Source organism: Plectropomus leopardus, chromosome 9 (assembly GCF_026936395.1).
Source record: "Plectropomus leopardus strain MGB_pleo_1.0 chromosome 9, ASM2693639v1, whole genome shotgun sequence".
Classification (NCBI taxonomy): Eukaryota; Metazoa; Chordata; class Actinopteri; order Perciformes; family Serranidae; genus Plectropomus; species Plectropomus leopardus.
The window spans coordinates 16,052,276-16,066,785 of record NC_142184.1 but is presented as its reverse complement, the minus strand read 5'-3'; the positions used below and the strand labels follow the sequence as shown (position 1 = coordinate 16,066,785).

At 40.6% G+C, this 14,510-nt stretch overlaps 1 protein-coding gene across 1 annotated transcript in view; it reads left to right on the top strand.

Annotated features, from left to right (window-relative positions):
- Positions 1-14,510, top strand: part of b4galt5 (beta-1,4-galactosyltransferase 5) — a 38,407-nt gene that overhangs the window by 14,099 nt on the left and 9,798 nt on the right. The window contains exons 2-3 of the mRNA XM_042491548.2: positions 13,142-13,261; positions 14,089-14,202. Coding sequence (XP_042347482.2) covers positions 13,142-13,261; positions 14,089-14,202 — 234 coding nt within the window. The remainder of the gene's footprint in view (positions 1-13,141; positions 13,262-14,088; positions 14,203-14,510) is intronic.

Sequence of the window (14,510 nt, the reverse complement as noted above, 5' to 3'; positions counted from 1 at the left end):
TTATCAGCCTTACCAAACCTGGTTGTACTGCTACTTTCTTATCATATATGAACAAAATAGAGATCACATGTAGCCAAACCACACTTGAGTTGAGAGGCAAAATGAAATAGGTGCTTGGCAACAGTCATGTGTTTGTGGCAAAAGTGCCGCCCAACTAACTAGACAACATGAAGCATATACCCTAAATGAGACTCAGATTATATTGCACAACTTGTGTTCTGTGTATGTTGTGTTTCTAGTGCCTAGGCAACACAGTTATGCAGTAAAGGTACATTTCACAATTTCAACTACTGTGTCTGTGTATTGGCAAGAATCTGGTGATATCATACGTATCACGAAAACAGAAGTTAAGATTCAACATATTGCAATACGCAAGGTCATATATTGCTGTCAGTCCAAGCGGTGTGCCCTTTTTGCTTCTTACTGTTTCATAGGCATGTGATTTTTGTGTTTTGGTTAGTGATACATTGTTACATTTCAGTGGAAAAGTCAAATGGTTGATGATAAATTGCAACAATCAATAATCTTGCAATTGGGGGTTTCGACACAATACAAAATGAAACACTGCCATGAATCTTTGCATGTAAACCATTAAATTAAAAACGAATCCAGTGTTTCTGAGAACTGATACACATCAAAAACATAATATCACAATACTCAAGCATATCGATATTTTCTTACACCCCTAGTGTCTTTCAGCAGATGCCTATTTGGCTATATGCCCACTATGCCAATTAAGTTGTCCCATTAAAATGACTTGGAGGCTATGTAATTTGACGCACTGCTATTGTCAGTCTGTCTGAACCTAATTGACAACATGGATATCACGATGCTGCCTTATAACACACACCTGCCTCATTCTCAGGTATCCCGATCAACACCTTAGGTTGGCCATGACAGCAAACACAAACAATTAGCACAGAACCTTTGTAGGAGCTTCATTACAAGGCTCCTCTAATAAAGCCTCAGGAGGGCATAGCTGTGGCCAAAGCTGATTTACATCCACAGTATGATAATAGTTCAAATAACCGACTGCTTTTATTTCATACGCTGGTGTGACCACTAAGAATACTAGTTGGTAAAGTAGCCAGACATTTTTTAATATCTTGAGGCGAAGTCCACGCTGCACAAGATGAAGTTTTTAACTGATTTTGGTGGTGATTGGATAAACTAGATAAAAAAATCTGCTGTTTTCTTTAACTATATCTTTAACCAATCCATCCAGATGCCAGCAGATGAATATTTAAATCTCACTGCATGTGAACACTTGGCAACTCCTTGGCAACTCCTTGTTTTCTTGTGTGAGCAGCGAATCCAACTTCCATAGACACCAGTGCTCCCCGTGAAACATGTTTTCAACGGATCAGCTGAATCGGTGTCATGGCCTGGATTCACATTGGCAGAAATTAATTGGTTTTGTAGCTTAAATCTGAAATTCATTAATCAATTTACAACCACTTTAAGTTGTTTACATAACCCTCAGTGCATTAAAGCAACAAACCCGGTCTTTCTCATGAAATATTTACCACACCAACTGCAGCTACCATGCCTGTGTAAGTTCATAATGTTTTCCAATGAATACATTCGAATATTTAATACATGCAGTATAATAAAATGCAGCACTGGGAACCGTTTAACCTATACTGTTTAAAACATTTTCCAAGGACAGTCACTGGACAGCTTATGTTTTAATTCAGCAGAATAAAGTTTTAATTTGTGTGATTACCAAGATTACCTTACAGTAATTTTAGGTGCGTCCTCAAACCACAGTGTTTAGCAATATAGCAGACGCATTAAGCTACAGCAGTCATTTAGATCCTTGCAGAGAATTAGATGAGGAAAGCCATCGGGAAGGACATGTGTGGTTGTCTTGTGTATTGCTCAAGCGTATGTAGCAACTGTGGAAGTGTGGTATACTAGCTGCCTGCTCTGGCCCATTTGTTCAGTCAACAGGAGTAACCTCCAGCTGTGAGGAGACCTCATCTCTCTGCTGTGTGTGTGTCGGTGTGCGTGTATGTAGGAAAATAGAGCAAGCAGGAGAAAAATAGGCAGAGGCAGTGTGTGATTATGAGTGGGGGGTGTTTGTGTGCGTGTGTGTACCTGTCCGTGTATGTCCTCTGTGGACCACGTACACTGGGTGACCGCAATAACACAAGAATGTTCTGGGCAGCTGCCAAATATAAAAGCAAGCGGAAATGGGCTGGCAGAAGGGAGCGACGGGGGCACTGCAGGAATGAATTACTATTCCCCGGCCCAGTCTAAGCAACACCGCAACTGTCTCACTTACTGTAAGTCCTGGTTAACTGGTTTTAACATCACACATCACACATGCACAAGTTTAGATTTATTAAATAATAAAGTCTTTACTGCTATCGCTTTAGAATCAGACATTGTGAGAGGATGCTCTATGGGTGAGTTAGTACATGAAAAGTTGTTTGGCGAGACAGGTAGCGAAGAGGGCACATGGAGGGAAGACACTCAAATGAATCTTGAGTTGATTTAATGACCTGCAGTGTAGTTGCATTTAGCCAGAGCTGAGTTAACGACTATTGAAACCAGTAGTTTAGGTTTTTTTCCACATTAAAAAAATGCAGTCAAATGGTCATGTAGAGCAGCAGTGGACAGGGAGGGGAAGCAGGAGAGAGGAGAAGCTGGACGGGGTTATCACCACCTGGAGGCACACTTGGGTCAGAAGCCAAAAGCCACCTGAATACCACCGAACAGGTCAGACAGAATCTGAAACGTGTTTAAAACTCATTGCTCCTGTTCAGCATCCCTGTATACATCTGCATGTGTTTTAATACTGAAATTTGTAGTTATAACTATGTCCTCCAGTGGATGCAGATTATACAAAAAGAAACCTGAAAGCTATGTCCTTCTGTAACTGACTTTTTTGTTGTTTGCTTTATTGTATGAAACACTTGTGTTACAGATCGTTCATATGAAAAATGCTATACAAATAAAGTCTGATTGATTGGTTAAGGGAGCTGTGAGAGTAAACCAAAACAGTAAAATTGCTAGGCAGCAAAACAATGAGCTGAAACCCACTATAAAGCTTTATAAAGGAGATTTAGGGGAAAATTATCTGTAGGTTCATCACCACAAACAACCTTCTTCACATTGTCACAGTCCTATGATACTTTTTTATTTAAGAAACATTGATTATAGCAGCTGTAATCTTGAAAAATGTATTTTGAGTTGAGCACCTGCAACAGTTTGACAAGTGTATTTAGAAATAGAGGCAGTTCATGGTATTATCGTTTACTGTAGCAGATGACACCCTGATATCACCCCGATAAGCCCTCGCCCTGTTTTCAGCCGCCTAAATATGCATCAGCACATATTTTTAAGTTGGCGCAAGATTAAAAAAAACTTTGCTTTCCCACAACATCTCTCTTTCGTTATTTCTCTCTCTTCCTCATTTCACTTTGTCTCTCTCAAATTTAGAACCTAACTACGACAGCACTCTTTCCTCCTTATTCTATATTCCTATCTTTGCACTGACACCTTTTTCAGACCAAATGGGGACCCTGGATAAAATGCCTTTTGCAATTGCTGTGAATGAGTTGTCACTGAGAAATATCCCTTGGATTTCTACCTGCATATACTCTCTTATCCACCCAGAAAATCATACAGGCTGCAGTTGAACAGAGAAAAAAGACGAGAGAGTGTGTGCTAGGGAAAGAAAGTGTCTTTCTCGGGCTAACACACACACATATATGTACACAATCTGTCTGTCTCCCACTCTCCATCTCTCGCTTTCTCCTCACTCAGATCTGTTTTCCAGCATTTGCCTTGTAGCAGACTGAAAACAAGGGGTCCTGGCACCACTGTGTCGTTTATGTAATTCTCCTCACCGCGTCTGGTCTCTGTGTTTCTCTGCCATGTAGTGGCTCAGCAGACACAGTGACTCAGGGGAGGGTCACACATGCACACAAACAGACACACACACATATACACACTTGGGACAGCAGAGCAGATGGAGGGGCAGAGTGACTAGTGCAAGACCAAAAATGAACTCAAACTAGACCCCATGCTGTCCCTGCTGGCATGTGTGAGTGTGTGCTCTGTCTGAGTGTGATATGTTATTTAGGAGAGAATATTTCTTGCCATATATTTTCCATGACACCCAGTTTTCCATTACAGTGCACGTAATAGTGTGTATCCTCTAAATGTATGTTATCAGCTCCAGTCCTTCTCTTTTATCTTTGGTATTTAGGTGTATCAGTGGAAAAAAAGTTCAGCATTCCTTACAGTGACAAGTACGCTGCTGTGTTTATCACCTGAGACAGCAGTGCTGTTCTTTCTCAGCCTGGAGGTTAATCAATTGATTAGTGTCATTGATTAACCAGGGCAGATCACACAATAGCCTTAAAGCTGAGAGGTGAAAAAAGAAGGAAATCACTTTAAGGAGGTTGACACAAACAGTGCACTGTATGCAGTGCAGAGTTGTTAAAATACGGTTTATATTTGGGCTTCTTCCTTTTTTGAAAAGGAAGCAGATGAGGCCATGGCCAAATGTAAATAGGTAAGGCAGAGTTTTGTATAATGCTGTGGAGAACAGCGACCAGTTAACGGTTAATGCATTTCAGCCCTGAGGAGGATAAATCATTTTTAAAACTAGGTATTCCCTTATGTTCAGCCACCTTCCTGTTTTCACAAACAATGGTCAAGTTTTTTACTTGTCTTCCATGAATGCACATTGTTTTACAGTAGAGCTTATCTAAATAAGTTAATGATTTCACAGTAATCTTTGGACTTTATATAGGCAGTTAAATGTAATGTGACTCATTATTCTCGATAGACTAAAAATACGTCATTTCGGCCATCGCCAACATGTTGTACTTTTTAGTGGGGGCGGGGTAGTTTGGGGCCAGAAGAGACCATATTTGGATGAGAGTCTGGCGCTGTGGAGGAACAAGGGGTGGATCTGACTGAGAGGCAGAGGACACTATCAGCAGACAACTTATTATTATTATTTATACTTATCATTAAATCACACTTTCCACAATTTTTAAGCCTTTTGATGATATAGTGTCAATATTTGCAGGATTTTTTTTAATTTACTTTTCAAAATGCATCCCTTTATTCACTGTGTATGGAAAGACATTTTTGTGCTGTATTCAAATCAGTATGGAAGTTTGGTTGCTGCCACTGACACAATGAACTGCAGGCTCATGCTGACCCTTTACAGTGGAAAGGTTGAAAACATGACTCTAGATTATGTAATCACTCTATTATATGAAATCTCACCTTTGCATGTTGCTAAAATATGAAAAAGTAGTGAGCAAAATGTATCGGGGCAATATGGTGTCTGCATGTTTAGTTTGTGGATGCAGTCAACGAAGAGTGGCAGCTTACAGTGCATATAGCATAAGTTGTAAAGATTTTAGGGAATATTTAAAGGCTGGTTCACACAATTATTTGTTCAATCTTTTCTCTATTTTCCTTTAGGGATTTAAAAAAGGGGTGCCCTTGATTTCACCCTATACTGCAAATCGCACACAGGAAATTAAAGGAGAAAGTTGGCAGGAAATATCAAGAGTGAAAGTTTGCTGATGTCACATGGATGATTTTTGTTGTCTGTGTTTCAAAATAATAAATCAAATCAAAGAGAATAGTATGAATCATGAGCGCTACTGAAAACCTGTTTCCTTGAGGGGTTTTTAAAACAATCATCTTTTTCTCACATATAATTCATAGGTCAGCATTTAAACCCAGCACAGGGAGGGGAGTAGGCTAAGAAGAGCAAGATTTAGGAGATAGATGACAATTGAATGGATGAATGAAATTGACCAGCCAAGAGGCAGTAGGGGGGCTAAGAGGAGAGGAATGGGAGCACGCTCTTCAGAAGTGGGCAGGGTGCCAGGGGCTGCGATAAGTGCTGACGTCATTTCCATTGCAGTAAATGAAGAGTACTCATCCCGTCAAAGAGACATCTGCTCTGAGAATCTTGTTCTCTGTGTTTTTCTTTGCTGTCGTGGACTCCTGGTTTCTCCGTCTCCTGCCTGTCAGCCAGTCTGTTCATATCCGCCAGTCCATTTGAGAAATTGAGCTCTTGGGACATTTCTGAGTTCCCGTGCACATGACGAGAGTTAATGCAGTCATGATGGTTTTTCTGTCATAGTAGTTTTGCATAGTTATTTTCAGGCGCTTTGGGTGTGGTGTGAAAGAGGCTGTGTGTGTGCAGCACAGCTGTGGGTTTTAAGGAAGCCTCATGATCCACTTATGACTGTGTACCATGTGACCAGAACTGAACTAATATTGTCTGCTTTATAAGCTGCAACTGCTTGTGGTCATGTGAATATGCTTCTGTAACATAATTGACAGAGCAAAATGACATGTTTTTTCTGCTCAGATGGTCTCGTTCATGGCTGCTGTGCTCCTCTTGGCTAGTGTAGTTAGTATGTCACCACTAATACATCCATCCTCTGTCTCTGGTTTCCCTCCAACCTCTTCTTCTTCCTTCCTGTGGTGAACTGAGGAGCATGTCCCAGGTCTTGACAGCTGACCTGTGAACAAACACATCGTGTTAAAACTGCAGACTACACTGTAGATGTAGATGTTCAAAAGTATAGAGTGGGTGAATGGCTGTTATAGTAGGGTCATGTGTATTAAGGATTCTCTTTAAGAAAAGGGCAAACACTGCTACCGTTTGAGGTTTGTGTTCTAAATCTTTGATTACATTAAAATGCTGATTGTAGCTTATACATTATAATTAGTGCTGTTGTAATTACAGATGAACTCTTAAGCATTTATGAGCAATTTATTGATTGAATGATTTGTAAGAAAAGTTAAAAAAAATAGAACAAATACTTGCTGAGTGTCATGTTGAGAAATTTGAGGGTTCAGTTGCTATTCTCTTCTGCATGTCATTATAAATTAAATATCAATACTGTTTGGTCTTTTTTACCACAAATAACAAACATTAACTGAAAATATTAATTGGCCTTATCGTTATGTATTTATGTATGTATACAATTTTTGAGGTATACAATGGCATGAACACTGATGGTTATCTTACTATGAACATTTGCTTATCAAGAGTATTGAGAGGGGTGGGGGGTGGGGGGGGGGTTGGATCTTGCAAGCTATGAGGAAGAGGAAGAAGAAAATATAAATAAAGACCAGACAGTGAGTGGGACTGAAAAAAGATAGTGAAAAGGGAAGGGAAAATTCCTTTTTAAAGAGCAGCAAGGGATTTTTTTTTACCATGAGGAAATGAATTACAAACTTTGTTTGATGTAGCTCCTTGTCCTCTTGTCAACCTGAGGTATGTGAGGAGGATGTATTTGCCAATGTTATCAAAACAAAAGTGGCAACGGCATCTAATCAGAAAGTCAAATATTTATAAATACCAGAGTTGTGCAGATTTCCTGATGTGACACAGACTTTTTTTTTGTTTGCCGCGACACAACAGGTGAGGAATCTGCTTAAAATAGTGCGGATTTACGTAGAACACCGGCTGCACTTTTTGTTAAGAATACTCAGGAAGATAGCCAGTCCTCAGAGTAGGATGTTATTCCCCGAGATTTTAGTACTTTCATAAGAATGTGACTTAGTTTAAGAATACTTTGGTTTAAATACTGTACTCAGATGGCCTTTTGGATCATGTCTGACTGAAATGCTCTGAATATTTTAGTAAAATGAGTCACACAAACGTATGGCAAATGGAAACATGGAAGTGGTTTTGAGAGTGGTGACGGTGGTGAGCAAACAGGATGTGAGTTTAGTTATCTGCGTCTTCTTGACAGAGGGAAAGGCATATCGCTTCTTGTGTAGGAAACACATTGTTAAAACAAAGAGTCCATTTTGTGCAGGAAATCACAGAAAGCACTTTTACAGTGGTATATTTGCACTACACCAAAATTACAGACAAGATTGACAAGCTGTTTGTTTGCACGGATGATATTTCAATTTAAAACAATAATATAAATTCTCAAGTTTAAAATTGAACAAGATGGAAATGTTTATTTTCCCTTTATCAGAGTTGTGGACTCAAATTACATGACTTGGACATGAGTCAGACTCAAGTCACTACTTTGATGTCTCTAGACTTGACTTGACAAAATCAAAAAAAGACTTGCAACTTGACTTGGCCTTTAACAGCAGTAATAGAATACTTGACACCTTCCTCACAAAAAAACCCAAAGTTATTTAAAACGTATGCAATGATGATATCAGTTTATTTCTTTCCTGAATCAGCAAACGTTATTCATTTACCACCAAGCAGACACTTTATTCCCCAGATCCACATTGATCCAGAGTTGTGAGAATCCAGATACAGGAGAGAACCATGAAGAGCTAACATTATTTAGCACCTGTTGGAAAACTTGATACCATCTTTGCTGTGGTCAATGAAAAAGGAATCTGCAGAATGCAAAACTTTCAGGAGACGCTACAGCTTCCAACAAACTTGTTTTAACAAATGGATAATTTTAAAAAGACTATGGTTTAGGAAGTGGAGCAGGTCGTCCACCAGTCAGAGGGTGGGCGGTTTGATTCACGGCACCTCCAGTCAAATGTCGAAGTATAATTTGGCAAGATGCTGAACACCTGCTTTACAGGTGCAGGACCATTCACCAATCACAATTTTTGTAAATATATCTTAACCATAGTATTAAAATGGCATTACATTTAGTAAAGAGCGCATTATGACTTGTTATGGTTTTGAATCAAAGTGTCGGACTTGGAGCTCCAGATTTGTCGGTCTTGACTCGAGACTTCAGTGCAAAGACCTGAGACTTACTGACTTGTAGAACAATTACTTGGTCCCACCTCTGCCCTATATGGTACTACATGGCTTTGCAATGTGTGTGTCTGTGTATTGACCGAGAGGCCTCTGCGTGTTTATATTGATCCACTGCAGCCTCAGGCGTTCTCAGCATCACCTACAGAGGGTCAAAGGAGGTAATAACATGCTTGTCCCTTTAGATGAGATCCAATAATGGCTCAAAAAGAACACACGTGTTTTATGTGTTTAGAAAAAGCAAACTACATCCAATCAGAAACATAATCGTCATCAGCAGTATGCCAATCCTCAATAGATCAATACATTCTGTTGCAGTGGTTGTTCCCGTTAATTGTAAGGGATTTAGTGCTAATGCTTTAATTAATCAGCTGTTTACTTTGCAATATTTAAATGGGCTGAATCATGTATGGCCAATTTAGAGTGTTCCTGATAGTGTCATTAACTCAGCTTTTACTCTGATACAACATGCATTCAGCATCACTGAGGAATGATACATGTGCAGCGGTTGTCTTAATGCGTGTGCAGGTCTGTGGGCGTCACTGATATGTAGTGGCAGTAAAAATGACCTTTTCTGAGAGTGACAGCTTTAAACCGTGAAAGCTACTAGTGTATGTATGATGTGTGTGTGAGCATGCAGGAGCCATTTCTGCTGGGAGGCGGAGAAAAAAACAGCCTTTCAGCTCTTATCAGAGAGCTACCAGAATGGGACCGATCACCTCCCACTGCTGAGCTATCAATGTGGAGTTAATTGCCTTTTCGGAGGCAAAGCAGGGTGGGGTGGTGGGGTTGTGTGTGTGTTTCCTTTTCTGCTTGTTTGTTGGCTTTTTCTTTTTCGATTAACCCTGAGTTACAGTACAATGCGGTGCAGGGTCTGTGCCTGGAATTGTCCCCCGTCAGCCTGCAATCCATCATTGGGATTATTCACTTAAATGATAGGAACAAACAGACTTGACAGAAACTGATACAAACCACATTACACAGAGACAGCAGCACAGAGAGATGAAGAGGGGAGATAGAGGGAAGGAGAGATAAGTGGAGAGAGAGAAAGAGAGAGAGAGGTGGGCCGGGCTTGGCATGCGGACAGCGTGTTCTGTGAGAGCTGTAGAGGACAAGGTCGTTCAAGGTCTCCTGTCATGCTTGACGGGTTACAGTGGGGTACTCTGATGTGGTGAGGAGCAGTGGGGGTGGGTTTGTGGGGGTCCTTCTGGTGTGCATGTGTATCATGTCGTTGTGTATGCATGCATGTGATGCCCTTTGCTAGTGACACATCAGAATGCAGTGTGTGGATGTGTGTGTGTCTGTGTGTGTGTGTGTGTGTGTGTGTGTGTGTGTGTGGGTGTGTGTGTGTGTGTGCGCGTGTGTATCATCTTGCTTACTTGCCCAGCGTTAATGGCCTTGTGTTGTAGCCTACTACGTTAGCTTCCTCTAAACTCCAGGTCTCTCATGTCTAATTGCATTTGTCACAGTTTGTAGCCTTGAATACCCTGGCTCTTACCATTACTCCGGTCTCTAGAGTGCACGTTTGGTGAGAGAGGAATTGCGTGTGCTGCTTTGTGTACAGTTGTGTTCACATTCTCTGTTTCTGTGGTTGAAGAGTTTCTTTGACCCTGAGAGGAACCAATAGGTTATGGTCCTTAAGAGAGAACCCCAGTAAGGGGTCCTAAAAAGCGGAAATCCATTAGCATTTCAGCACCTCCAGTTCCCTTGTCTCAAAGTCAGTGGGTTTTTTGAATGGGTTTTGACCTTAAATTAAGTTTGTTGTTAACACAAGCTTAAGGGACTTGCACGTTTTGTTCTATGACAGAAAATATGTCAGGAAATACCCCACTGTGAATTTCAAATCACGCTGAACACATCTTTACACCCTGTAATGTAGTCTGTTGTAGCCTAGCAATAGCTTTTTACTTGTGGGTATTATGTTTAGGCTTCAAAACTCCTGAAAGCGGTGTTCATTAGTGAAGATTATCATGCTGAACGAAATGTGTAAGTATCATAGACGTCTGTGCCTCAGATCCATCCCTAACTCCTCCACAGCTCCACTCTGTCATTTTAATATTGTTACTTCTGGCTCCAAAAATAAAAAAACAAGATTGTGATGGCTGAGATGCTAAACTCAAGACTTCAAAATGGCAGCCCACAAACCAATGGGTGACATCTCTGTAGTTATGTTCATTATTTATACAGTCTATTGAAATAACTCAGTACCAAGTAGTATTAAAACGTCTTCAGTCAAACAATACCTGGTGACATTTTCTGCCACTAAGTGGTTTCAATCACATGATGAATGAAGTAGGGGAAAAAATGAAGTACTGGTACACGACTGGTGTCAGTGTCGCTTGAAGGGAACAGGTATTGGTGCTGGTTATTGTAATTTTTTAAATGATATTTAGGCCTAGAACCCAATGACTGATTTTTTTATAAAAGAGAAGGACAAAGACGATAACATACAGAAAAGAGACTGAGGTTCTTTTAGTTTGCTTTGCTTTTCAGGCTTTAGCAGTTCAGAGTGTTTGTACATGTCAGCACCTGTGTCCTCATTTGTCTGAGTAAATATAATATACCAGCATATGTTTGCCTGGCATGAGAAGGAGATGCCAACATGTCAGAATATGTTGGTGCCTGCAGGACTGGATCAAACTCCACAAGCCTCTTAGCTGTTTTCCATCATATGGTGCCTCAGAGGGGCATCTGTGTGTGTGTGTGTGTGTGTGTGTGTGTGTGTGTGTGTGTGTGTGGGGGTGTGTGTGTGTGTGTGTGTGTGTGTGTGTGTGTGTGTCTGTCTGTCTGTCTGTCTGTCTGTTCCACTTCTGCGTGTGTTGCAGTGAGAGTGAACAGGATCTAGTCTGTGTTCTTTTTTTTCCTTTTTATTATTATCATCCTTTGCAAATTTGCTTCAGCTGCACTGTGACATTTGTGTGTTGCAGAGGTAAAATAAGAACATTGATTTCAGTTACCGCTTAGCCACTAGTCTCTAGCCCTGCAAGCCACGCAGTTTGTATAAAACAAGATGAATGTGATGGAAACTGTAATACAATTACTAATGACAAATCACACTTCCTGAGTTTCTAGCTCAGCAGTATCATGTGCACACCATGCACAAGCACGTGCACATGCACGGACACCCTGTACGTCCACAGGAGGACGTGGATCATATTGGGATTGCTTTAAGATAAATGCTGATTGGATTAATGGTGAGAGATTGTGCAGTGAGATACAGATTCACTGAGGCAGACATCCATCAGTTTGGCAGCATTGTGCTGGCTCCAAATGAAGAAACAGGATTAGTAGTCACTTATAGTGAAAGTTATTCCAGGAGTTTTGGACAAGCTGTCTTTTCATCAGAAACATGTGTGGCTGGAATGTAGGTGTGTGTGTGAGGTGAGCTAGTGGGTTCAAGTAACAGTTAGATCACATCCCCTCTTTGTTCTACTCTGATGCTCCTGTTTGACAGGTTGACTGCTGTTGTGGTTTTATTTAGGTCAACCCACACTGAGCAGAAGCTTCTCTGTTGAAGTTCCCAACTGCAACTACCATGCCATTACATATTTTAATGAGAGATATAAGGAGTGTCAGTATCAGACATGTATGACATGGCCGTCCTTACTGCAGCGATTGTGGTCATTGTGGTGTTGTGCAGACACTGACATACTGTACATTCAGAAACTTGGTGCTTCCTCTTTATGTGAAGTCTGTGCTGTCTGCACAGAAACTCTGCACTGCTACACTGTTTTTACCCTTTTGTTTGACAAACAAATGCATCAAAAAATATAATCATTTTTTACAGCGCTGTACATAATGACTGAAGATGGCACAGCATAATAAGGCATAATAATAACATTGCAATTATTAACACACAGACGGCAGGAACCAAGCAATCATTTCAAATTCATTAGTTTAGTTTTTTTTCCTTCTGAAATAAGTTGTATTTTTCTCCCCCATCCTTCCTCATTCTCATGGATTAACATTCTAAGTCCTTGATGTGTTGTTGGGAAATCCCCCTCATTAAGTCACCAAGGCAGATAATAAGTTCGGGCCAGATCAGGTGGAAGAGTGTGTGTATACTTTAGCAGGCATTAACCTTCCTGCTTTGCAAGTTTATCTCTCTCTTCTCTATTGTTTCACAACAAGAAGCTGGAATGGAAAAAGCAAGATGCTGGTCACAAGTTAAACATTTTGTGAAGATAGGGGCCTTCCCTAAATAGTTGTTTGTATTTCTGCACTAGCTTGGGTTAATCTGACTTAGGAGATGTTGTTTTGAGCTATGGACCATCCCTGCTCTGGTTCATTTTTACTAATGTGTCTTCCAATGTGCTGCATAGAAACACTTGTGACTTTTACAGCATGTGCAAGAATAATGACTTAACCTGTCCTTTTCCCTTCTGTCCACAGTGAATGAGTATGTGTTCATGGTCCAAGCCAGAGGGATCCAGATCAGAGAGAATGTGAAGAACATTGGGGCTCAGGTTCTGGAGCAAGTGGTGAGAGGCGCTTACAGCATCAATGGCACAGGTAAAAACATACACGTTTATACACCACAGTGTATCGGGGAATGTAAAGCTATATTCTTTACATAGACATGAATTCAGTTTCTTTACTTTCCCTGAGGTAGTAAATTGTACAGGCTACCATTTTGTTTGAAAAACCCACTGGAGATCATGTCAACGGTGATTCCCCTTGGATAATGAAGGATCTCACTCACTACATTCCTTATCGACACAAAATCCACTCTAAAAAGTGTCCCACCATCTCCTGGTTCCACTGGACCTGATGCAAAGTCTTAGACTCTGGCAGACTTTAAACCATGGATGCTGAAATGAAACCAAAACAGTGGGTGCAGCATACACCTTAAACAGATTATGTTCCTCAAATCACCTGTGTTTGGCTGACTTCATCATAGATGTGATTAAGCTGCTATTTCACTGCAGTCCTGCTGATCCTGTGTTCGACAGAGTATTCAGCTTCAAATCAGCACACAGCTGCCTTTCAAACCCCTGCAAATTCTGATTTAGTTAGCTAGCTGAATCCATTCAAAACCACAACTATAATAAGCTAGTCAGATGCTAACTGTTAGTCTGTTAAAATGTAAGCAAACCTGTAGTCGCTCATTTTTGTTTTTGTTTCTGGTGCATCTCATTACACATAGCAACAGTGGGCATGAGCAAAATCAATTTTGGTGACCTAAACCTTAGTTTACATGTGGACAAGAAGCCTAAACTTAGAGGAAAATATCAGTTTTTATGAATATCTGAATGCAGACGGGGAGCCTTTTTTAAAATAAAAATAGTATCAAACAGTTTCTGATTGTGATGTTTACACTTGTATGTATGTGACTCCAGATTATACCTATGACTTCAATGTGAGCGAGAGTGATGCTCCTCCCACCACATACCTCCCTGAGGGCTTCACCTACCTCCCCTCTCAGGTTTGCCCTGAGAGGCTGCCCTCCATGAGTGAGTATACTGTTTTATTTTTAATTTAACGCTTGTGAACGCTATGTAAACACCATATGAGAAGAATATCAGCTAGTATCCTTTGATGACCTTAAAGTGAAAAAGTTGTTTTTCAGGTTTTCTTAGTCTAACAAAAATGTTCCCTTAAGTGAACTTACCTTGCATGTCTTTACACATTTGTTCCATGGACTTTATATAAAGGTGGACAACATGACAGCTCCCCAAAAGTAAAAGCCAAAACATCTCAATGGCCCCCTGCTTGCTGGCTCCGCCCCCTCCATGTTCATGGATGGGTCATGGGTCAAACT